This window comes from Vigna unguiculata, chromosome 11, assembly GCF_037176805.1.
Source record: "Vigna unguiculata cultivar grain cowpea cultivar isolate G323 ecotype 2 chromosome 11, ASM3717680v1, whole genome shotgun sequence".
Classification (NCBI taxonomy): Eukaryota; Viridiplantae; Streptophyta; class Magnoliopsida; order Fabales; family Fabaceae; genus Vigna; species Vigna unguiculata.
The window spans coordinates 33,962,946-33,986,582 of record NC_140802.1 but is presented as its reverse complement, the minus strand read 5'-3'; the positions used below and the strand labels follow the sequence as shown (position 1 = coordinate 33,986,582).

At 33.7% G+C, this 23,637-nt stretch overlaps 2 protein-coding genes across 2 annotated transcripts; both read right to left on the bottom strand.

Moving 5' to 3' along the window:
• Nucleotides 1-436: 436 nt before the first annotated feature.
• On the bottom strand, nt 437-4,036 carry LOC114168151 (ras-related protein RABA1f). Its single transcript, XM_028052886.2, has 2 exons — nt 3,576-4,036; nt 437-1,352 (listed from the first exon to the last, which is right to left on the bottom strand). The coding sequence occupies exons 1-2, from the start codon at nt 3,794-3,796 to the stop codon at nt 920-922; spliced, it is 654 nt and encodes a 217-aa protein (XP_027908687.1). The 5' UTR covers nt 3,797-4,036; the 3' UTR covers nt 437-919.
• A 2,923-nt stretch (nt 4,037-6,959) lies between these two features.
• Nucleotides 6,960-23,362, bottom strand: EMB2785 (elongation factor family protein). The gene is made up of 19 exons (XM_028055333.2): nt 22,946-23,362; nt 22,764-22,838; nt 21,876-22,026; nt 19,378-19,446; nt 19,099-19,271; nt 13,242-13,379; nt 12,304-12,429; nt 11,781-11,879; nt 11,431-11,551; nt 11,262-11,325; nt 10,493-10,547; nt 10,284-10,408; nt 9,614-9,687; nt 9,285-9,334; nt 9,062-9,148; nt 8,367-8,417; nt 8,208-8,291; nt 7,554-7,604; nt 6,960-7,396 (listed from the first exon to the last, which is right to left on the bottom strand). Exons 1-19 carry the CDS (start codon nt 23,261-23,263, stop codon nt 7,313-7,315), a joined length of 1,995 nt encoding a protein of 664 aa, XP_027911134.1. The 5' UTR covers nt 23,264-23,362; the 3' UTR covers nt 6,960-7,312.
• Nucleotides 23,363-23,637: the final 275 nt, after the last annotated feature.

Below are 23,637 nucleotides of genomic sequence, written 5' to 3'. Positions count from 1 at the left end.
ATTATACGTGATGTAAGAATAGCAAAAATAAGTAATTTACAATTTCGATTATGTATCTCCTCATTAAATACAAACTCTGAAATAGATACCTAAAATATAAACACAAAATAAATAAATGTATAATTGAAAGCATGAAGTGTCTTATAAAAAGAATAATATAAAATTTCTACAAAGTTACTTTTAATAAAGACCAAGGGGAATATTTTGGTGAGATCTGCAAGTGAAAAAGAAAATGCACACCAGATGTTGCATGAGAGAGACATCACAGACGTCAGAGAAGAATGAAACAAATATTTTGTAAGTACTTTTCATATATATTGGTTATTCCATCTTCTGATGTATTTTGATGTAAATTTTTTGTTAACCTTGACCTTATGCTAGTTTAGATAATAATAATAAATAAATAAATTAACAGAAAGAAAAAGGGCAACAAGAGTTAAAGACTAGTATTGTTATTATAGCTAAAACTTAACCAGAGCTACAAGTGTGAAATTGTTATGAGATGCTGCCATATGAACAAGCCATAACTCTTTCAGGATTGAATAACACTAACTATCTATCAAAGTTTTTTTCTTGTTCCAGTGGAATGGGAACTTTGAGAAAGAATGATGAGAATGAGAATGTAACAACTTCTGAATCAATCTAAGAACCAGATGTAGCTTTCACTCAATACAAAACAGCAAATTCTGTGTATATCTAAGGGCAACATGACATGACATCATTCCTATGACCAAACCATGCTTACATCAAAGGAAAAGAGAGAAAAAAGAAAACAATAAACTTGGCAAGATACGAGGGAGAAGAAATTACATAAAAAAAGAAGAAGATAAGTGTAGTGCAGGTATTAAAAGCTTTCACTTGGTTGGTTGAATCATGCAGAAATAGATATAGCATTGTGGTGCAAAAGGGTTGAGAAAAATTATGCAGAGCAGCATCCAGCTTTTTTGACAGCTGAGACATCATCTTTGGAGCCAACATTGATGGTCTGGCCCTTAGGCAATGCTGCAGGGTCATCTCCAATCTCAAGAGTCTTCCTACTAACAACACGGTATATCTGAGTCAGAACTTCTGTGAAGGCATTGTCAACATTCAAGGATTCAAGAGCAGATGTTTCCATGAAGAATGTGTTTTCTCGCTCAGCGAACGCCTTTGCGTCGTCCGTCGCCACCGCTCGTAGGTGGCGCAGATCCGCCTTGTTCCCTACCAGCATGATTACAATGTTGGCATCTGTGTGATCACGAAGCTCCTTTAACCATCTCTCCACGTTTTCAAAAGTCACGTGTCTGGTAACATCATACACAAGCAATGCTCCAACGGCCCCTCGATAATAAGCGCTTGTGATTGCACGATATCTGTGGAAATACCAAGAATGAGACCTTGTATATGCAGCATTATGATGATGGAATACACTTGATGTATTGAGTTATAATTTGTATGTAATGAGTAATGAGTAATGAGTAATGACCACGTCACAGACAAAAATCATTGCAAGTGTAGACTTCAAAGCAAAGCTAAGTTACAAAAAAGATCATTAGAAAAACATTGAAGCTTTCAGCTTCTTTTAAGTTTTAGTCCTTCAAAAAGATATAGTAGTCATGAATTTTGACATCATGTTAGTCCCTTTTCAATCATGAAAACTGGTATCAAATACAGACTGAGATTGCAGAGGTAGATTGATGTCATTTTCTGCTGTTAATTGACTAAATTGATATTAACTTCTACAATTAAGAGACTAAATTAATGTCAAATGTTGTTGTAGGGACCATAGTAATAACTATTCGTTACTGAAGAACTACACATTAATTTTCTTTGAAGGACCAATGTGATTGATGTTCTTGCATTCATCTGGGAAGTTTTGTTGTGTTGTCGTCTACTGTTAAAATACACTACTTTTTGATATATTAAAAAGATTTCTAATATACTTTAAAATATCAAAATTAGTGTATTTTAAAGACACAATAGACAGTAGAGGACAACACACACAAAATTAGCATAGAATCCAAATTCAAAGTTACTTCTACCTTTTGGGGACTAAAATGGATTGGCATACTTTACATCTTGTGAGACAAAGTTTGGTGGTGGTTGCTATATTTAATACAGCCAAAACTGGCTCCTTTCCACTATTACTGTTTTGCACCATTCTGTGCATGTGTATAGTATACCATTCTCATTGGCAAATAAAACCTACCCAAAGAATCACATTAAATCACACTCCCAGATACAAATAATTATCCTCGTCCTACAGTACACTTCACAAAGCTACCATATTCCCCCTCATTAAATATTTCTCAGAAAATTTGAAACTGTCATATTTTGGTTTTAATCAGTCACATATCTAAAATCTTAGCCTCATTTCATTTCAAAAAAGTGCCTGACATATGAACCAAATAAAGCAAGCCAAACTTCAGAAGTGAAGTTGTTCTGTCATCTTCCCAGCATATTTTCTCACATGACACACCACTAAAAGAAGACTTTTTTTATTATGTTAGCAATGGTAAAGTAAGTCATTTCAATGTTGATAACATGCACATAATTTGTTATGCATGCATAGGTAATAATATCAACATTTAATTATCCTGATAAACAATTAATATTACTTTATCTTCTGAAATGAGTTACTCACTTCAAAGGAGTCAGATCAAGGAAAGAAATGAAGATTTTGTAAGAATCAATGGATCTGGAAGCAATACACATTTTCAAACTCATCCATTATTTCACACATAAATTTATACTCTAGACTTTGGACCATTCTTCAATAATTCATCCACAGAACAATTATATCCCTCTTCCAGCAACCTTGAAACCAACACAAAGGGGAAACAAAACAATCTTCAACCCATTTCATTACTTTTCAGATTCATCAATTTCATGACTTTCATCAATTTCAGAACATGCATCCACAGTACCATAAAAAGCATGAAATAGCAACATTCTCCATCCTATAAGAAAAAGCTCAATGCGTAATCCCATGCTTGCATTCTTAAAAAGACAAAAAAAAAAAAAAGTTAGATCAAAAGCAAGAACCCCACAACCACCAAAAAACCAAAATCTCATGTTACCTGCATAAATCATCATTGCCAAATCAAATCACACACCATTATTCAAAAAAGAATAATAACAAAACACATTAAACTTTAATCAAACCCCCACAAAACTATGGTCCACCCAATGCAGCCCCAATCATCAAACAATACCCCTATGTTTGCTAGGGTGGGAGGACTATTATAAAAGGAAAAGTTAGAAATCTAAATTGAAAACAAAATACTAAAAATTCAATATTTATCCATTTCTCCGTCACCTTTTATGGCAAAAGAAAAACAATCTTTTCCTGTCTTTCTTTATTTTCATTCCCCACGTTCAAATCCGTAAAAAAAATCAAAACAGAAATCTGAGATGAGATTAAATGAAATAGTTCCGTCCCAAAATCATCTGAACAATCACATTCGAGACATAATTACCCACTAAACAAAAACGCATTTTTTTTTTCACGAAAGTTTAAAATCTTGGTTACGTTTATCATAAGAAACCAACCCTTTCGAAACGTCTAAAAAGACAAAAATAGAAAAAGCAGTGACCTTTCTTGGCCCGCGGTGTCCCAAATTTGCGCCTTTACGATCTTGTCATCGACGTGGATGCTACGGGTGGCGAATTCAACGCCAATGGTGGATTTAGATTCCAAGCTGAATTCGTTCTTCGTGAATCGAGACAAGAGGTTCGATTTGCCAACGCCGGAGTCTCCGATCAACACCACCTTGAACAAGTAGTCGTAATCATCGTCCGCTCTATACGCACCCATTTTCCCTCTTCCTTCTCACGCGATCCGTGCCTTCAAAAGATCCTAACTTGATGGTTTTTTCTTCAATTCTCTTGCGGGAATTCAATTGGGTCAGTGTCTACGAACCCTGCAAGTTTCAGCATTGGAAATGAAGAAGAGAGAGAAAGAGGATGGTGTTGATGTTGTTGATGTTGTAATGGCAGAAGGGTATGGAGGGAGAAGCATTCAAAGAAAGAATGGAATGAATGATATCAAACAAACATAACAATCAAAATGGCTTTGCTTCATGTACCTTTTTCACCCTCATCCATACATCTTATTATTTATTTATTTTTCTTTTGGGGTGAGAAAATGAAGGAAAAACCTTCAAAATTAACTTTATTTTAACTAATTGGAATTTAATATAATATTCAAGGATTTAAATATCCATTTATGATTAAATAATATGTAATATAACTTTAAAGGCTTTTTAACTCATACAAAGTTAACTAAAACAATTCAATATCAATTTTTTTATTAATGATATGACTTTTTGATAATTACTTTTAAAATTTAGTAAACTTATTATTTATAATTTTTAATAGGGTAATTATGAAAAAAAAAACTAAAAAATTTAAGTACGTGTATTCTTTATTTTATTTATAAATAACCTAGGTTAAATTATCATTTTGTTCTTCTAAAATTCTTCATATTTTGGTTCTTTTATACTCTTTTATACTACAACTTCTATGCCTAGATTTTAGGGAAAAAAAATCATGAATTTGGTCTAACAGTCTTTTTTGTAAACTTTTTATTTTATGAATTTGAATTAATTAAACTATTTTTATAGTATCTTAAATGAATAATTTAGCTTTAGAATTCACTTGTACGGAAGTAAAAGAAACAAATATATGTGAAGATGAAAACTAGACAATTTTTTAAAAAATATAAAAACTAAACTCAAGAAGAAAAATTATAAAATTAAAAGATCGAAAATTGTTATTTATCTATATTATTAGTATGAAGTTTGTTATTGGTTTAATACATCTTGGATTATAATTTTAACCTAAATTCTATTTCTAGTTTAGTACATCTTCATTTATGATTTATTGTGTAAATAAAAATCTAAGCAATGTAATTCAGGAACAATAATTGTATTTGGAAAAAATCAACTGCAATAATGAAGAAGATTACTAATCAAATAAGCTTTTTATGGTGGTGAAAACAGAAAAACAAGTAAAAAATGTGACTACTCACCGAAGTTTTAGCGAATGAAACTGAATACTTGCATACAATCACTTATACATTATTTAATATGTTACATAAATAATTTATTGACTTTATCTCTTAAATTCGAAAAATGTGATTATTATCATTGTTATCCTTCTTATACTAATCCAAAAACAATCCCAAAATAGGTCATGAAATTTATAAGGTTAGAAGTGTAATTGTGAAACATTGAATGTAACATTTAAATTTTGCTTACCAAATATAATTATTAGAAGCAAAAATAGAGTAATATTTGGTGGAGCTAGAAATCATGGTAGCCTTGTGACATAAATAAAAAGCCTCACTGTACTTCACTCATGTAGTTGGAGTGTTAGCTTAGAATTTAAATTCGATTCTTCAATGCTCATTCATCATAAATAATTAACTGTTCATTGATGTGAATCCTGGTTTCTCAACCTCACTTTTGTTTCCAAAATTTGTTGTATTTTTAAATTAAATTTTAAAATTTTGTTTCAAACATACGTTTAGAGTAATTTCTAAAGTAAATTTCTTAGTCCAACTTGCATTTAAGAGTGAACTTGATTTTAGGTTAATACAATAGAGATGTTAAAACAACTCCAGTCCCTATCAAGGTGAGTTTATCTATAAAAATTGTTTAAAGAATAAAAAATTAATTAATTTATTAACTAAAATTAATTTAGTCGTTAGATATAGCATAAATTTTTTTTTCTTTCATAAATATTTATAGAAAAAATCATGAAAACTAGTTCTATAATATCTCTATCAGATTACTCTCATATGATATTTCAAAATCATTTAAGAAAATTATTTCTTTAAGCAACTTAACTTAAAAATAAATAAAATTAATATGGCATATAATAATCAAATATAAATTAAAAATATATAAAATTGTAAGTTGTCTGGAAATTTTTAAAATGTTTTTCTAGGAGCATAATTATACTCAAACCGATCAAATGCTTAATAACAATGTAACTTAATAGAAACCATAAATTACTATTGTTAATATACGAAACCTACCTTTCTGTATTACATAAACCTTTTTTTTTCTCTATGACCGAGTCCAATATCATAAAAAAAGTACTATATATTTGCAATTTAATTTTCATGTTGTAGTATATTTTTTGTTACCACCACCAAAATATATTAAGGAAACTTAGAGTCATTCGTCTAAAATTTGATAACATTTTGAACACGTTTCTTTTATTAATTAAATATTACAAATTTTTATAACTCAAGTATTTTAAATGAATAGTATAATATTTTAGATTAAATTAAGTTTCAAACTCTGATAAATTTAAAAAAATTCAAAATTTTTAATTGAGTCTTTATTAAATTTCTATAACATTAGAATAAATTACATTTTTTGATTAAATTATTATTTTTAATTTTTTTTATTAATTAGATGATATGACTAATAAATGATAATATGAATGATATCTTACTCGTTCCTTTATTTTGTTACATGTAATTTCATAATTTTAAAAGCAATAACTTAATTAAAAATTAAAATTTTTTAAGTACTTAATAAAGTATAGAAATCTAATAAAAGCTCAATTGAAAATTGTAAATTTATGAAGAAACTTAATTCAGTCAATGTGGCTTTGAGATTTCTATCTAGGCTGCTGCTATATTTAATATCCGTTTATGTGGTCAATGAATCTATAATAACACAATGCATTGAAGCATTTGACCCTCCCGCAAAACCTAAGAGAAAAGCACAAGTCAAGAAAGATGTTCACTTTAGTCTCATAGTAAAAGTAGATACAGTAGATTATGACCATTTCTAGACATTAAATATTTTTCAAAAGAGAAACCATACGCAAAAACTTCTTGACAGTAACTTGTACATAAACGATTTTTAACTTGAGAAAAATCTCATTCTATCTTTTTTAGAAGTTCTTAGTCCAACCATGTCCTTAAAAAGATAGTAAACATTGGCATTAAGCCAACCACATGAAAAATAAACCATTATTAACTGGGGAGCAAATAAAATGCCCTTTCAGAGCAGATACAGTTTAATCTTTTGAACAAAAGTTTTTGATATTGCATCATCACCATGAGCAACTTGTTCCATGGCCAATTATTAACCTCTACTGTGAAAATACAAAATTGACTTAACTTACTTATCACTATCAAAGAATATTTCTTTCATGGGAACCTGTAATACAATCAATACTTTAATTATGGCAGAACCTGGTAAGAAAAAAAAAAATTGCTTGTAAGGACTATATCGTACACTGAATTTTACAAAATTTAATCGAGGATAAACTCCTCATTCCTCTGGCCTTTTACTTTATGTCCTCTCTTTCACTCCTTTGGCCTTTTACTCATAGCTTTCCGCTTGTTAACATCAAGGTATTTCTTGCGTAAACGAATGGCTTTTGGTGTAACCTTCAGGAACAAAAATTAAACGTACGAGAAATGTAACAGTGAGAACAATCAATAGAAGTTACTGATGTCAAATGAATATCACCATATACGTTAAAACTTTAAAAAAACAAAAAAGTAACATAATTTTGACGACAATAAACTGCATGCAGATATTTACCTCAATAAGCTCATCGGAAGCTACATAACCTATGGCTTCTTCAAGTGTCATCTGCAACCACACCACATCAGATGTAAGTACACAAGCTACAACCATTGCAATATAGCTTGACTTTCCGCTAACTACTTTTCAATTACATACTAAATAAGGCTAAAAGTGACGATGCCAAGTCTAAAGCATAAATGCATGGTGGAATCCAAGAAGCCAAAAGGACGTAGTTAATTGAATACTGATAGTCACCATTCGATTCAAAATTATTCCATGCTTATTCATAAGCTTTCGTATTTGAAAACTGTGACAAAAGTTAAGAAAATATTTTGCGCTTATGAAGGGATTATCTAAAGCAATTATTGTGTATGATCTCTGACAATCAACAAACAACAAAAAGTTTCATAGTTCAGTCAGGCAAGGTAAAGATTAATTTGAATTTTGTACTTCCAGCAGGAATTGTAGGATACTTAAAAATATCAGAGCATGTGAACTCCTAACTAGATCTAATCAAATGATGAATCCTAAAACTAATTGCTGGATAATATGCATGAATGAATAGAAACCATGAACCCTACTTGGTTTTGTAGTTATTAGAATTAGAATTCTCATTGTCTAAAAATAAGAAAGTCGTAACAGCATAATTTTGCCAGGCAAAATACATACCAAGCGAGGGGGAGTTAGCCTAACATTCTCATCTTTGGTAGCAGCACGTATATTTGTAAGTTCTTTGGCCCTCACTGGATTCACCTGAAATATCAGAATTTGTCAGCGAGTCACCAACTTTGATATAGAACTAGCATTCGGGCTAAGAATACTTCTTACATCAAGATCTGAATCCCGTGAATGCTCTCCAACAATCATTCCATCATACGTCTGAAAACCAAAACCAAAGTCAGAAGTACTGTAGCCAGCATAGCATATGCATGAAATAAAAGAAAAAAAAAAAAAAAAGCTAGATGCACATTGTTATGTTGTTAAAAGCTTCAATGCAAGGTCAAAAGTATTGAACCACAATTTAACATAAAATACTCACAATTTTTGGGAAGAAAAATCATAGCTAGATTGATAGAAAAAAATATATTTTACTTGAAAATCATCTTCTAAATTTATCTTTAGCAGTCTCAAAATCCCTAGATGAAAAAAAGAATAAGAATAAAAAGATTTCTAAGTACATGGTCTCGTGCAGTTAATGCAATGCATTGACTATTCTGATAAATGGTAACTAAGTATAGACAAGAAAAACACATGGACAAAATGATTGCTATCAGAAAGTTATCTTGGATCATAATGAAATAAAAAAAAAATCATCTTGTACAGCAAACACATCATTAACCCATAGTAGGAAAAACATTATGCGAAGAGGTAACAAAGACTAATTTATGTTTCTGAGAGGAACTAGGAAGATTAAAAAAATAAAAACTGTAACGGAGACACTAGCTGCAGAGTTACAAATATAAGAACTAGCATTAAATAGAAATTATAAATTATATTTCATGAAAAAGATGCCAAATTCTGACCTCCATTCCAGGATTTACAAAAAGAATCCCTCGAGCTTCTAAGCTCATCAATGCATGAGCTGTGATAGTTCCAAAACCCATGGACACCTGTTCAATTAAATAAACAAAATTGGATAACTACAGGAAATAAAAACCACACAACCCAAACAAGCTTAATGATTCGAAACACGATGCATATTGTGTGAGTAGGAACTAAGTGTAGAGGATGAGCAGCCAAACATACCAGTACTCCTTTCCTGACATTACCAAGAGGGCCTCGAAATTGTTCATATGCTGCAACATTACAATAACATGCATATTATGAAAAAATAAAATAATTAAAAAAAACTACTGATACCAAACTAAGCCGTTGCAAGAAGGGGGGTCAAACAAAGTGTGGAGAGTTAGTAAAATAAGAGAGTAAGCATAAGCTCTGTTGACACTTAATAAGTAAAACCTCGTGGAAGCAATTAAATAACATGATTTGCAAAAACATAAAGCAAACAAATTGAAAACTCAGCATTACATGCCAGTTCAAAGAAAAAGATATTAATTTATGCAGAGAATTGATACCATGGAAAGCACGATGCATGAATCCAGTTCCACGTGTGTCACTGCTGAACACACTCCTGTACCCAACCAGACCCCTGAACAAACAAATTCAAGAGTTATGAAAGTTTTTGCATGCTTCATAATATCTGACATCACTGGAACCATCATACCAAAGCAGTTATATCTCCATTGATGACAAACGTTCATGAACAGAATTTCAGAAACTACTCAAGTGACTCTCTGGGATACAACCACAATAGGGAAGCAACCAGAAATCAGGACTATTAATTAGTGAGATATGCCTTCTGGATTCAACCATGATACCAGAAGCTATTTATGACAGATAAATATTATAGAAAAATAAAGCGTGTGTTTAACTGATGTCCAATATTTGAAAAGATTCATCCCACTTTATCTCTTTCATGGTCATCCAGGAGCAAGATTATTTTGGAAAGCCAACAGGAACACAAGTGGTTATCATCTCCCCCGAAATGGCAAAGGGAAGGATAATAAGAAAGAAACATGAGACTTGAGAATGCAATTTCTTCAAAACCATGCATCTATAGTATTTCCACTAAATACAAATATATTTTACCTATGACAATAGAATACCAAAATTAGTACCATTTAAGGGCTGGGTGAAAAACAGATCAAAAAGATAACTTCAAGAGAGAAAGATAACTCAGCTAACCTTGATGGACAAGTCAAAGTCAATCTAGTTCGACCAACGGTTCCAGGTACAGGACCCATGTCAGTAACCTCAGCTCGTCTATGAGATAAGGCCTCCATTACCAAGCCAACATGCTCATCATTAACCTGGAATAGATCCATTAAGTTTTTACAACATAGAAGCTCAAACTCTTGGAAAACCATACGATGAATGGCAAGTTGAATTATTACCTCAATTGTAACTTCTTCTACGGGCTCAAGCTTTTTACCACTTTCAGTTTTATACCTAATAAATCCATAGAAAAGTTCACTAAACCAGTATACATAAACATAAAAAGATACACGAGCTCAGACATCGTACAGTGTATCACTTCACATTCAGAAACATTAAACCACTAAAAAGTACCAAAAAAATGGCTAGGTCAAATATTTTAAATGGGTAAACCTTTTACAAGATCCATTGGATGAGAAGAAAAATCCATACAATGTGATTGCATGGAAAACAAAAATAAAAGATCAGCCTTCACAACTATGCTAAAAGACACAAGTTCCATGCTTCTTGGATGTTATTCATGAACTTCATTATTTGCTAATACAAATTAGAATGTTGATGTTTCAGGAATCATATTAGCATTGTTATGTGGCAGGGACTTGTACAATACCTAGAATAGCAAACAGGGACTATTAGCGTTCTGTATCACATCATATTATCACATTACTAATATAATATCCTTTTCTATCTTTTGCAAAATTTCTGTTAGATTCGAAACCATTCCTGAGGCCTCAATTATTTCAAAGACGGTATTATTAGACTTCTATAACTAAGCACTTAAGTATTTGATTCTTTCAAATATACAGTAAATACAAAGCTTCCAGCATTTACTCAATATTTAAATAGCATGCAACACCCATATTGAGTGCTAGACAAGCAAGACCGAATCATGTCAAAGCTGATAACAAGACGAATAATTTGGAGCTTATTCAGTCCTTAGAAACTCACATGACTTTAGGTGGAGAGACAGATAACTCAAATCCTTCACGTCTCATATTCTCAATCAAAATACCTGTTAAAAAAGATGCCATAAGCAGCTGTGTAAGCACAGAAAATCATGGAGTTTTTGTATAAACACAACAGAGGATCATACAATTTAAAAGAAACAGGAACAAACCTAGCTGTAGCTCTCCTCTTCCCTGAACTTCAAACGATTCTGATAAGCCAGGAAGCACATTAATGGCAAGGTTGGTTTCAGCTTCAGCCATTAGTCGATCACCAATTCTCCCCCCAGTCAACTACAGAAAAGTTCATCATTAACCTATACTCAATAAAGTAACCAACAAGTACAAGCATATCATATTTTTTTATGCAAAAGCTAGAAAATACTGCTTTAATTTAAAGAAAACAAAGGGTAGGTGTGAGTTGGGAAGTTGGGACTTGTGAAGCATACCCAAAGCTTTTTACACAAGCAACAGATGGAAGAAAACGAAAGTAAAAGTAAGACAAACACCAAACACCACTTACATGAGTGCCGTCACGACCAGCCAATGGGGAGTCATTCACACCGAAAGTCATAGAAATTGTTGGAGGGTCCAATTCAACTGTTGGTAAAGCAGACATAATCTGGGATAATAAAAAACATTTCCTCAAATTATGAATTACATGCTCGAAAAGTTCATGAAATACAAGACATTTAGTTGATATTGAATTGAATATAAATTTAATAAAATATCACCCAGTAAACAAATGGCCATTTTGTTAGGAAATTTATTGGAAAAAAAAAGTACTACTTGAACAAACAGTAAATGCCCAGTTACATATCCAAGTACATTCGTAATTAAACTTTAAATTGTCAGAGACTGAGATTAAGTTAGCTGAGAATATATTTTATAAAAATTAATCAAATACAAATAATTTTTATAAACATACAAATAAATTTATCTATTCATTAGCTTATAACTATTTAAAATAAAAAATGTATTGGAGACATCAATGTCCATAAAAAAGAAGGAACCAAACCATATGTATATACTGAAAAATTAAATACCTCCACAGTTGCCACTGTATGGCCTATTGATGGACTGGACAGGCCAGCAATTGATATTATATCACCAGCTCCAGCACAATCAGTTAGAACCATGTTTGTACCCTTCTTTTTCATCAGTTTCACCACCTAAAAAATGAAAAATCGTATAAAACTGGAGCTTCCAGTAGAAGGTCAAGATATCATAATCTAATATAAGCTATTACTTTTTAGCAAAAAAAAACAAAAAAAACTACACTTCCGTTCAAGCCATTTGTAAATAATTAGTACTTTAAGGAATTTCTTAGTTCTTATGATTTCTCTACATTTTGAACATAACTATGACTTTTAATTGCCAAGAGCATACAATAAATCTAAAGAACAAAAAAACATATATCTACCTACATGTTTAAAAATCATAGATTATGTTCCATAAAGTGTTGATTAAGAACATGAATGATATCTAAGCATGACAATTATTGACCTTTTCACAGACACTAACTGTAAAATGTTGATTTCAATGATGGATTTACTGTTGATTTCCCTGCTAGTCGTAAAATTCAATGTTAATATATGTTTGGATGGAAATATTAGACATATGTAATGTAAAGGTTACTTGCTTATTACGCACTTTATTCTAAACCAGTAAAAAGTATGTGTTAGATATTTGGCAATAAAAGACACCCCACTAAGAATAAATGAAAACATTCTTCCTAAACAATAAATAGTTGGAATTCAAAAGTGCATTATGTCAGATTTTCTCATGACAGATAACACAAACGTTTAAAATGTATGCAATAATACCACCACCAAGTTCTACAAATACAGCAATAGAATGCGAAAAGAAAAAAAAGAGTAATTACTGGTTAACTTCACAAATTACATATTAGCTGAAGATTACCAACAATAATATTATTAGTACCAATCTATAATAGCAATTCCACGCTTCTACACCCACAAACCTTTCCATCTTCAATCTTTTCAGCGCCAGAATCTTTATTCCGTAGCCCATGAACCCGGTCACCAACACGAACAACCCCAGATGATATGCGTCCAGTCAAAATTCGCCCAAGATAGAAATCACGTTCCATCATTGAAACCTGAAAAGCACTATTAAGCATGGTATTTCACTGATCCCAAGTATGCATATAAAAAGTAAATGAACAAATAATTCAAAGAGGATACAAGAGAAACAGATTTCTAAAGCCATTATGCTTTTAACCTGTGGGCTCCTACAAGGCTAAAATTAGCTGTAACACGTATTATTTGTATAAGGTAGATTATCTTAGTGATGAACAAGGACCCTGTGTAATGTCCACAATAGTCTGTAATCCCCTAACACGCTCATGAATCCAGCGTATCCATGTTGAAGACATATCTAGCACAGATACGTCTAAAATACTTATTTGAAGTGTGAATAACAAAAAAAGATATGCAAATATCAGGCACAGATATGCATAACAGCTTTTAAAATCAGAATAAATAGTCACGGTTTTGAAGGATTCATTTTCTAATTTCTTTTAGATTGAGAGAATATAATAGAGTGGGCAGATACACATAATAGAAATTGATAAACTAAGTTTGTTATCAGAACAACTTTGAAGGATAAAATTGTACACATGAAACGTCACTTTCAATTTTCCATCAAAAATTGTAGTAAATGAAAATTATTTGATGTGGTGCAGCCATGAAAACAATATGAAGTGGACAGAAAACTATTTGAAGCGGTGCTCATGTTCAATATTTTTATTCTTGTCAGTGTTTGCAGGGAGTGCTTGACATAGTATATTTTTTGTTTCTTTTTTGTCTTCTTCCTAAAGTTTTTTTTTTTTTCCTTTATAGACTACTTTTTTCATTCTTTCCTATTATTTATTTTATTTATTTTAAACAGAGGCAATATTATGATAGACACCAACTGGTATGAGAATAAAAACTGAATTTTATTCAATTGAACTGATATGGAATTACATATACTAACGAACAATGTAAAATTGATTGAGTGCAAAGGTTCCCTTCCAAGATGTTGAGAGCTTGGTTTCTCCCTTTCCGAAACCCACTTCAGAAAAAAACTGAAAAACTGTCCCCCAATCCCCCACTCCTATTTTTTTATTCTGCTTCGAGGCAGTTACACTTGTCCCTACCAATAACTGCTAAAATAATTAATAACTTTTAAAACAATTCAGTCCTGTTAAAAAATCCAGATTCTGACTCTCCTCTAATATTTACTTATAAGAGGCCTAACACAACTACTCCAATTTGTTCTGTAATCTGATAAGGACCATAAAAAATGTTAACCCGCTTCTCATTTCTCTTCAGAGCCAATGATCACAGCCTATATGGTTGTAATTTGAGATACACCTAATCACAAATAGCTAAGGATAGTGGTAGTCTAGATTGGCCAACATACTTCTTCATTTGATTATGTGCTGTGCCAAATTTCCTTTGAGATCATGTAACATTTGGTCCTTGTCATCAGTGGCCACACAATGCTTTGAAAGGAGTTGATTTCAGAGAGTTGTTGTAGTTAGTGTTAAACCAGAACTCAGCCCAACTCAACCACTTAGGCCATTGCTAAGGTTTAGTTCCAGTGAGATACCACAGATAAGTCTCTAAGCTTCGGTTGACTACCTTGGTTTGGCCATATGTTTGGGGACGGTAAACAAAGCTAAACTTGAAGTGTTGACAAATTTGAACAATGATGACCAAAAGTGGCTAAGGAATATTTTGTCAAAGCCTGATACAATAGAAGAGGGAAACTCGTGCAACTTAACTACCTCGATGAAGAAAATTTTGGCAACCACCTTTGTAGTAAAAAAGGGTGGCTAAATGCAAGGAAATACGCGTATTTAATCAATTTGTCAACCACTACTAAGATGACATCTTTTCCTTGAACCTTGGGAAGCCCTTCGACTAAATCCATCGATATATCAACCCACACTTAATTCTCCCTCATATACTCACTTAGTTTGCGCCCTATGAAATAGAGTTTGGCAGAGGAAAGCCACAAGCCTAGTACTCCCTTTTCTGGAATGATATGACCTAATTACTCCAACTGATTTTGGCTCAGAGTACATTCTTTCTTATTGGCAAACAATTGATTTCTCCTTTTAACAAAGCCAAAACAGCCCGTAAATGCCTCCAATGTTCTTCCTCACCCTTACTATAAACCAGAATATTGTCATAGAAAACTAGCACAAATTTCATCAAATACGACTTTAGCACCTCATTCATAAGAGATTGAAAGGTGGAAGGGGCATTGGTGAATCCAAAAGGCAAGACAACAAACTCATAATATCCTTCATGGGTCTAGAAGGCTCTACGGCAGCATTTAAGAAGGAAAGGTAATATATATTATTTTTTTAATAGAATTTTACAATTAGGAATTAGGTATTTTAATTTCCCTTTTTTTAATAATTGTATAATATGCTTTTTAATATTGTAGTTGAAAACTAAAATTAGGGATCAATTTAAAGAATGTATAGGAATGGATCAAATTCAATTGAGACCAACCCAAGTGTATCCTAATCTAATAAAAGTAGAAGTAAAAATGCTCCAAGAAATAGGGTAGATATTGGATGGAAACACGGGACAGATATTAATAGCAATGGTAGAAAAGTGAAATGTAATTATTGCTCAAAGATAGTGAGTGTAGGAATGTTTAGATTCAAACGCCATCTTGCTAGAAGTAGGGAGGATTCAAAACCTTATGCTTTTGTTTTTGAAGAAATAAAAGTTTTGATGATGAAAATAGTTGCAGAAGCTAAGGAGGCTTCATTGAAGAAAAGAAAGTTAAATATAATTAATAAAGACCGAAGAAAGTGAAGGGCTTGAAGGACAAAGGGTTTTTGGTTTTAAAGGAAAATAAAGAGTTGGTAGTAGTAAGCGGGACTCCAAGTAACTATAAATCAAATTGATTAAAAAAGGCATTCTATTTGTAACTTCTAGGTGAATAGTCCTTAGGGGACTATTTTTCTTTATGCACTTGACATCTCAGACATTTCAATAACAACTGATAAAGTATTTAAGATGTTGGATGATGTTGTGGAATTTGATGGAGAAGAAAATGTAGTGCAAGTGATTATGATAATGCTACAAATTTCAACGCAGACTTGTTAATGCAAAAAAGGGAGCAATTGTATTGGACTTCATGTGTTGCACATTGTATTGATTTGATAGTTGAAGATTTTGAAAAGAATTTGAAGGTCCATCAATTGACTATCAAGAAGGGAAGAAAGATTATCACCAACATTTATGGTAGAACAATGTTAATTACTATGTTGAAGAAGTTCACAAAAGTAAGAGACTTGATAAGACCGAGTATGACGATATTTGCCACGGTTTGTTTAACTGTAGCTTGTCTTCATAAATTGAAAGCATCATTATTAACCATGTTTAGCTTTGAAAAGTGGAAAAAGCAAGTTTGGAACTTCACAAAAGGGGAGAAAAGTTGAAAAGTGATATTAGATAGTCGATTCTGGAAGAATGTCTCCACATGCTTCAAGTATAAATAAGTATAAACAAGCCCCCTTCCTCCTATTTTACTAATAACTGCTTAGATACGATTACCCTACTAGTAACTGCTAAAATAATTAATAACTGTTAAAACAATTCAGTCCTACTAAACAATCTAAATCCTAGTTTTCCTCTTATATTATTTAATTATAAGAGGCCAAACATCTTATACTTAGATGACTCCGTAAAATATGTCGGCAACAATATCAAATTCTTCTAGTTCTAACTTAAAAATTCCAAGTTTTTTTCAAAGATGGTCAACAAGTTGATTATATCATTTTATGAACTTATGTTAGTTTATTGGATAAAGGAACATTCAACTTATGTATGGAGAGGGCATTCAACTTAGAAGAGAAAGACAATCTCAAAGCTCTCATAGATAGAATGTTCTATTCTAATGAGTTAGTTTCTGTTGGAAGTTCCACATCGACTAGAGATAAGGCCAATTCACAATATATAAGTGAGGTGCAAACCTCACCTTACAAGCCGGTTTTGTGGGGTTGAGTTAGGCTTAAAGCCCACTTCTAACATGGTATCAGAACCAGGTTAAAGCCTATCCTAGCGAACTTTCTTGGACATTCTGTTTCACCCAATATCGGACCGTTAACGGACCACCCACTAATTTCTTGTCCCATGCACGAGATACCTCGGCGTGAGGGGGTGTGTCGGAAGTTCCACATCGACTAGAGATAAGGCCAATTCACAATATATAAGTGAGGTGCAAACCTCACCTTACAAGCCGATTTTGTGGGGTTGAGTTAGGCTTAAAGCCCACTTCTAACAGTTTCCAACCTTGCATGAAACCCTTATTATGTGACATCATATTTGTTTATTGTTGCTTGTTGTTGCGGATAAATGTTTTGCATCTTATAACGATGATGAGAAGATTTAAATCTTAGAAACATTCCTTGCAATCCATGGTTATTAGCAAAGAATGGAGTTCTTATAAAGAGAATGATGTGAGCAAGGCTCAACATGTCAAACACCTCATTTTGAATATTGTATGGTGGGACAAATTTGCATATATCTAAGCTTTGACAAAGCCTATCTATAACATGCTTAGAGCTTATGATATAGATAGCCCCACGCCTCATTTGGTCTATGAAGTTGTTATAATGTACTAATTGCTAGGTGGACTGAAAGTTGTATTCCTCTCTATTACATGGCTAACTCTCTAAATCCTACTAGGTAAATTAATCCTATCAATAATATTTTATGTAAATAATTAGACAATTACTAACTTTAATGATATAATTTCTTTCTCAATTTGTATTTATAGGTATTATAGTGAATAATGGCTTCAAAAGACTTCAAATAGGATCCCCAACATGAGGATGAAGAGATTTCCAGGGAGAGGAATAAGTGTTGGAAAAGGTTTTTCACAACTAGTGAGGATAAAAGAAAGGTTGCACTTGAATAGGTTGACTTCTCATCAAAATCAAATTACTTTGCTTCTTTTGACTCAACTAAAGATAGGTAGACATTGGATCCTAAATCTTCATGAGTGATGCATGGTTCTTTTGTCCCTCTCCTTCAAAAGCTAGCATTAAAGTTTCTTGTGCAACCTTTCTCATCATCTTGTTGTGAAAGAAATTGGAGCACCTATTTATTCATTCATTCATTAAAATAAATAAGTTGAATCCCAAAAGAGTTGAAGAATTGATTTATGTGCATACTAATTAGCGGCTTTTGGCTAGGAAAAGTGAATATGACCAAGAGAGCACTAAGTTGTGGGACATTAGTGGAGATGCATGGGATGGGATGACTTAGATGTTGATGACAACCTTTGAGTGGCAACATTCTCTCTTGATGAACCAAATATGGAAGTTGTCTCATTTAAAGAAAGGAAATAAATTGATACTATTCCTATTACTAGGTAGTAGGCAATAGTAGCAATTTACTATTTCTATTTTATGTTTACCAATGCCCAATTTGGATAATATTTAGTAACGATTTTCAAGTTTAGTATGGCTTTTAAAAAGAATACAATAGCATTTATTTTATTTGGTGAATAATATATATGCACAAATACATAATCCAAACATGGTTGAATATATTTCTCATGATGAGACAAATCAACATATCAAAGATGTGTTGTGTCCGATACTAGTATAGCATCCATGCATCATAGGCAATGGTAATTAGAATTGAGTCATCTGAATCCTCAGTAAAAATTGCACTTGATATAAGAAATAAGTGTGTTGGAAACAAAAGGAAAGAAACACTGAATCAACAAGACAACTGCCCAAAAGGGCAACTCCTTAGAAAATAAAAATAAAAAAATTTATCAAAATTCTAAATACTAACCAGCATTTGGAAAGGCGCATCAGTGTTTGCATTTGGTGGTGGGACATGTGTTACAACTGCATCAAGCAACTGTGACATATTTTTGGTCTCTGCAGGAGGATCCTTGGTAAATGTGGTGGACGCCCATCCTTCTTTAGCAGAAGCATAAAGAACAGGAAAGTCTAGTTGTTCCTCTATACACACAAGTACAATAATAATCAAATCCCAGAGAACGGAGTTTAGACTACATAACATTCAAGTATAAATAACTATAATTATGAGATATTTCCATTTTTTTACCTGTAGCACCCAGGTTGGCAAATAGATCAAACACCAGGCTCTCAACTTCATCACATGTCTCTTCAGTAACTGTATAAAAAAATTAAAATTACAAGAGTTATGTCACAATTTACAGCTACCGAAGTACCCAATAGATACAAATAAGAAATATATAACCATCAACATAAATTTTATCAGCTTAACTGCATTTTAGGTCTACATATCATATCCATTTCTTGAATTTGCGCACCCCCATTTTTTCCTGAATTTTTGATCCCCTTATAAAAATCACATCCAATACTTTTACATAAATGCTAATGTATATCGGCACTCTAATGCCATGCCAAAAACTCCATAAGATATCAGATGTCAAGTTAATAAAGGACCAAACTAAACAATTCAAATAGTGGGAGATCAAAATTGCACAGTAAAAAAAATAAAGGGGGGACGAAATTCAAGAAATTGATAGCAAGGTGTCCAATTGGGCAATTAAACCAATTCTATTTTGTGAAAATAAAAGGATAATACACAATTGGAGGGTCTTATTAGATCCCTCTCATAACCTTCTATTTATAATGATAAAAACTAATACAATGGAAGATGAAAGATCAAAAGACTACCCTAAATACCTAGGTACAACTCATAGAGTGCACTAGACTTATAAATACAGCTGGAAGTAGTTCCCAACACACCACTCCCTATTTTAGACTTAATAATTACTCTAACATAAATTTAATAATTATTTCAACACTCCCCCTCAAGCTGGAGCATACATATTGTATGTCCCAAGCTTGGAATAGATAAACTCAATCCAAGTTCTTCTGTCAGCACATTTGCAAGCTGATTTGATCTGACAAACATAGTACAAACTTCTTTGACAATTTTTTTCTTAGATGAGACAATAGATATGGGAACCTTGACACAGCCAAAAAACTACAGGAATTGGATGACTATAATGGACTTCAAGAGTGTGCTATCAAAACCAAAAGAACAATTAAGTCCACATAACTCCACTGGTAGAGACGATTTGAGCACAAATTGCAAAGTAGACATCTTGCTTCACAAAATATTTGGAGATGTTTCTGTGACAAAGAAGGTTACTCACTGCCATATGACAAGGCCAGCGGACATCAATCTTGGCTGGCAGCAAACATCGATCTTGGGCTGGCAGCAATCAGTGGTAAGCAGCGATAGACTGCGGCAGACAAGATTACCATCAACAAATGGCAGCCAACAGTGGCAGACAGCAACAAACTGCGGCCAGACAATATTACCATCAACAATGGATGGTGGCTAGCAGTGGCTGACAGCGACAAACTGCGGCAGACTAGATTGCCATCAGAACAGATGGTGGCCAACAGTGGCTGATTGTGACAAACTGCAGCAGACCCAACAGTGGCTGATTGCTACACATTGTAGCAGACTATAAGATTACCATCGAGCGTGGACAATGGCAAATAGACAATACATGTATTGAACGGCGTGGCTGGCAAGGCAGACAGTATATGCATAGCAGCAGAAGCAAGTTCGTGAAGACATAATGACCATAAACAGACTCCCCCTCACGCCGTGAGCAACCTCCAACCATTAACTTTGGTAAACAGTGAGGAAATGCTAAACAGTACAGGAAAACCAAAAAACCTAGCGGGACTTTCACAAGGGTGGCTTCTGGACTTCACCGAAATGAATTTTTGAAGGTGAGAACCGACAAAGGAGGCTCCGACGAACACTATGGAGGTGGCGCCGTGACGTTCCAAGCAGCAGAAGGCGGCGCGTGGAATGCACGCGCCTGTTCGCAGCAGAGAAAACGTGGCGTGTGGCGGCGCGTGGATGAGTGTTTGGTTTCGGCACCGGTGAGGGTGGCTGTCGCTCGGAGAGGCACTCCAGATCAAGTGGTCGCCGGCGAAAACTGAGGTGGCCAGAGACGACGGCCGGCGGCGAACAGTGGCGGACGGCAGCGGAACAGTGGCAGACAGCGACGATTTAGAGAACAGTGGCAGCGGGTAGCTTTGGATAGTGTTTTATGGCAGTGGACAGCTGCAGACAGTGATGAATAGTGGCGGATGGCGGCGGACAACCCTAGCGGCAACAAGTGCCGGTGGACAGACCAGACAGAAACCAGAGCGGGATCACATTGAGATACTTCAGACATGAGTCTTTGAAAGACTTGACTCCGGCAGCCGCCGGCGAGAAACACAAACAAGACCGAAAGAAACTTAAATCACCTGCTCTGATACCATGTGAAAATAAAAGGATAATACACAATTGGAGGGTCTTATTAGATCCCTCTCATAACCTTCTATTTCTAATGATAAAAACTGATACAATGGAAGATGAAAGATCAAAAGACTACCCTAAATACCGAAGTACAACTCATAGAGTGCACTAGACTTATAAATACAGCTGGAAGTAGTTCCCAACACACCACTCCCTATTTTAGACTTAATAATTACTCTAACATAAATTTAATAATTATTTCAACATATTTCAAGTAACAGCTGAGAATCCTTGATGACTACCTGAAGGACGGTCTACTTTGTTTAAAAGAAGAATAGGTCGCAACCCATACTTCAAGGCCTTTGCCAGAACAAACTTCGTTTGTGCAAGAGGACCTTCACCAGCATCAACAACTAAAATTGCTCCCTCCACCATCCCAACAACACGCTCAACCTACACATCAACCAATCATAAAAATGAGATGAGCAACCGGATTGCACAACAACAGCATATAGGCCACCAATTAACAACAGCTCAATACTTTCAAATTCATATTTGCAGAAAACTTAAAACAAAAGGGCATCTTCAGTGACAATGACAAGCTTTGTTCAAATCATCACCTCGTTATAATAGTTTTGAATTAAAAGAAGCACTTTCCATTTTTGCAATCAAACATGCTGAACTAAAGACATGTTTGGATGAATTTCCCTATAAATATTCAATAAGATAAAACTAACTCTTACATTTTTTATTTTGAAGAAGCAGATACCATAAAACCTTCACAAGTTAGTATATGCATAAGTTAATTTTAATTTATAGAACACACTTTATTTTGGACATGTGTGGACAAGCTTATTGATATATACTTTTTAAGAGAAAGAGAAATATGAACTAAGTTTTTCTATAAACTAAATTTAGCTTATACACAAGTTGATAAAAATTTAAAACTTAAAAAAGCTATATGAAACAGTTCCTATAAATTAGCTTCTAGCTTATGGAAATGGTGGTTCATGTTTTCCTTCTTATTTTTCTCCACTAGAAGTGCTTAAAGAACTGTACCAAACAGCCTATTTCTTTTCATTTTCTTCTGCTAGAAGGTTTATGAAAAAAAAAATCCATAAAAAAACATGAACTTGACAACTACACGTAGTTCCAGATTAATTGGGACAATATTCCGTTGAAAACCTCACCTCGCCACCAAAATCAGCGTGCCCGGGAGTATCAACCATGTTCAGCTCGTTCTCCTTCCACGTAACAGACGTAACCTGAAAAATCAACCAGACGTCGTTAGCATTCTCGAATTCATATCGATCTATCCGATTCGATTGAAAACGTGGTCGAGGCGTTGGATAATTGAAATTAGGGCGCGGACCTTAGAGGCAATGGTGATGCCGCGCTCGCGCTCTAGCGAGATGGAGTCCATGGCGCGCTCGTGGGGAATGTCGGCGCCGCACTGGCGGAGGAGGCGGTCCATGAGCGTTGTCTTGCCGTGGTCTACATGGGCGATCACGGCCACGTTGCGGAGGCGGCTGGGGTCGATGGAGGAGGCGCTGGTTGCGGCGGCGGGGTCGACGGCGGGAGCGGCGGCGAAGGCGCGAGAGAAGAAGCGCGAGTGTGATAAAGGAGGGGAAGAAGGGGTGAAGGATTTTCTGGTAGAAGACCAGAGAGAACGAAGAATCGGACCCACCATGGTTTTGGTTTGAGTTACGAAGATGCAGAAAACACCATGGAAGGGTTTTAGCTTCTTCTAACTTCCAGCACAGGAACCACCACTCCAAGGTTTAGTTTAGCAAGTACCACAAGTTGCATTATTTTTTTATTATTTAATAATAATTTACTAACGAAAACACTTATTCTCCCTTTATTATATTTTTACAATTTAAAATAAACACGAATTATTATTAAATACTATTATTAAAAAATATCAAAAAAAATTTTAAGAAAAAAAATATTTTAATAATTTTATTCATTTTAATGGTTAAATTATATTAATTTAATATTTGATTCATGTAATTTAAAGAATAAAATTAATATATAGATTCTAACATGATGATTATTAGAATA

Coding starts and splice junctions, on each gene's coding strand:
- LOC114168151 (XM_028052886.2), bottom strand. CDS start 3,796: ATGGGTGCGTATAGAGCGGACGATGATTACGACTACTTGTTCAAGGTG. Junction 1,353..3,575: donor GACACCGCGGGCCAAGAAAG/GTCACTGCTTTT, acceptor GTATTTCCACAG/ATATCGTGCAATCACAAGCG.
- EMB2785 (XM_028055333.2), bottom strand. CDS start 23,263: ATGGTGGGTCCGATTCTTCGTTCTCTCTGGTCTTCTACCAGAAAATCC. Junction 11,880..12,303: donor ATACAGTGGCAACTGTGGAG/GTATTTAATTTT, acceptor TTATTATCCCAG/ATTATGTCTGCTTTACCAAC. Junction 11,326..11,430: donor AAGAGGAGAGCTACAGCTAG/GTTTGTTCCTGT, acceptor CTTTTTTAACAG/GTATTTTGATTGAGAATATG.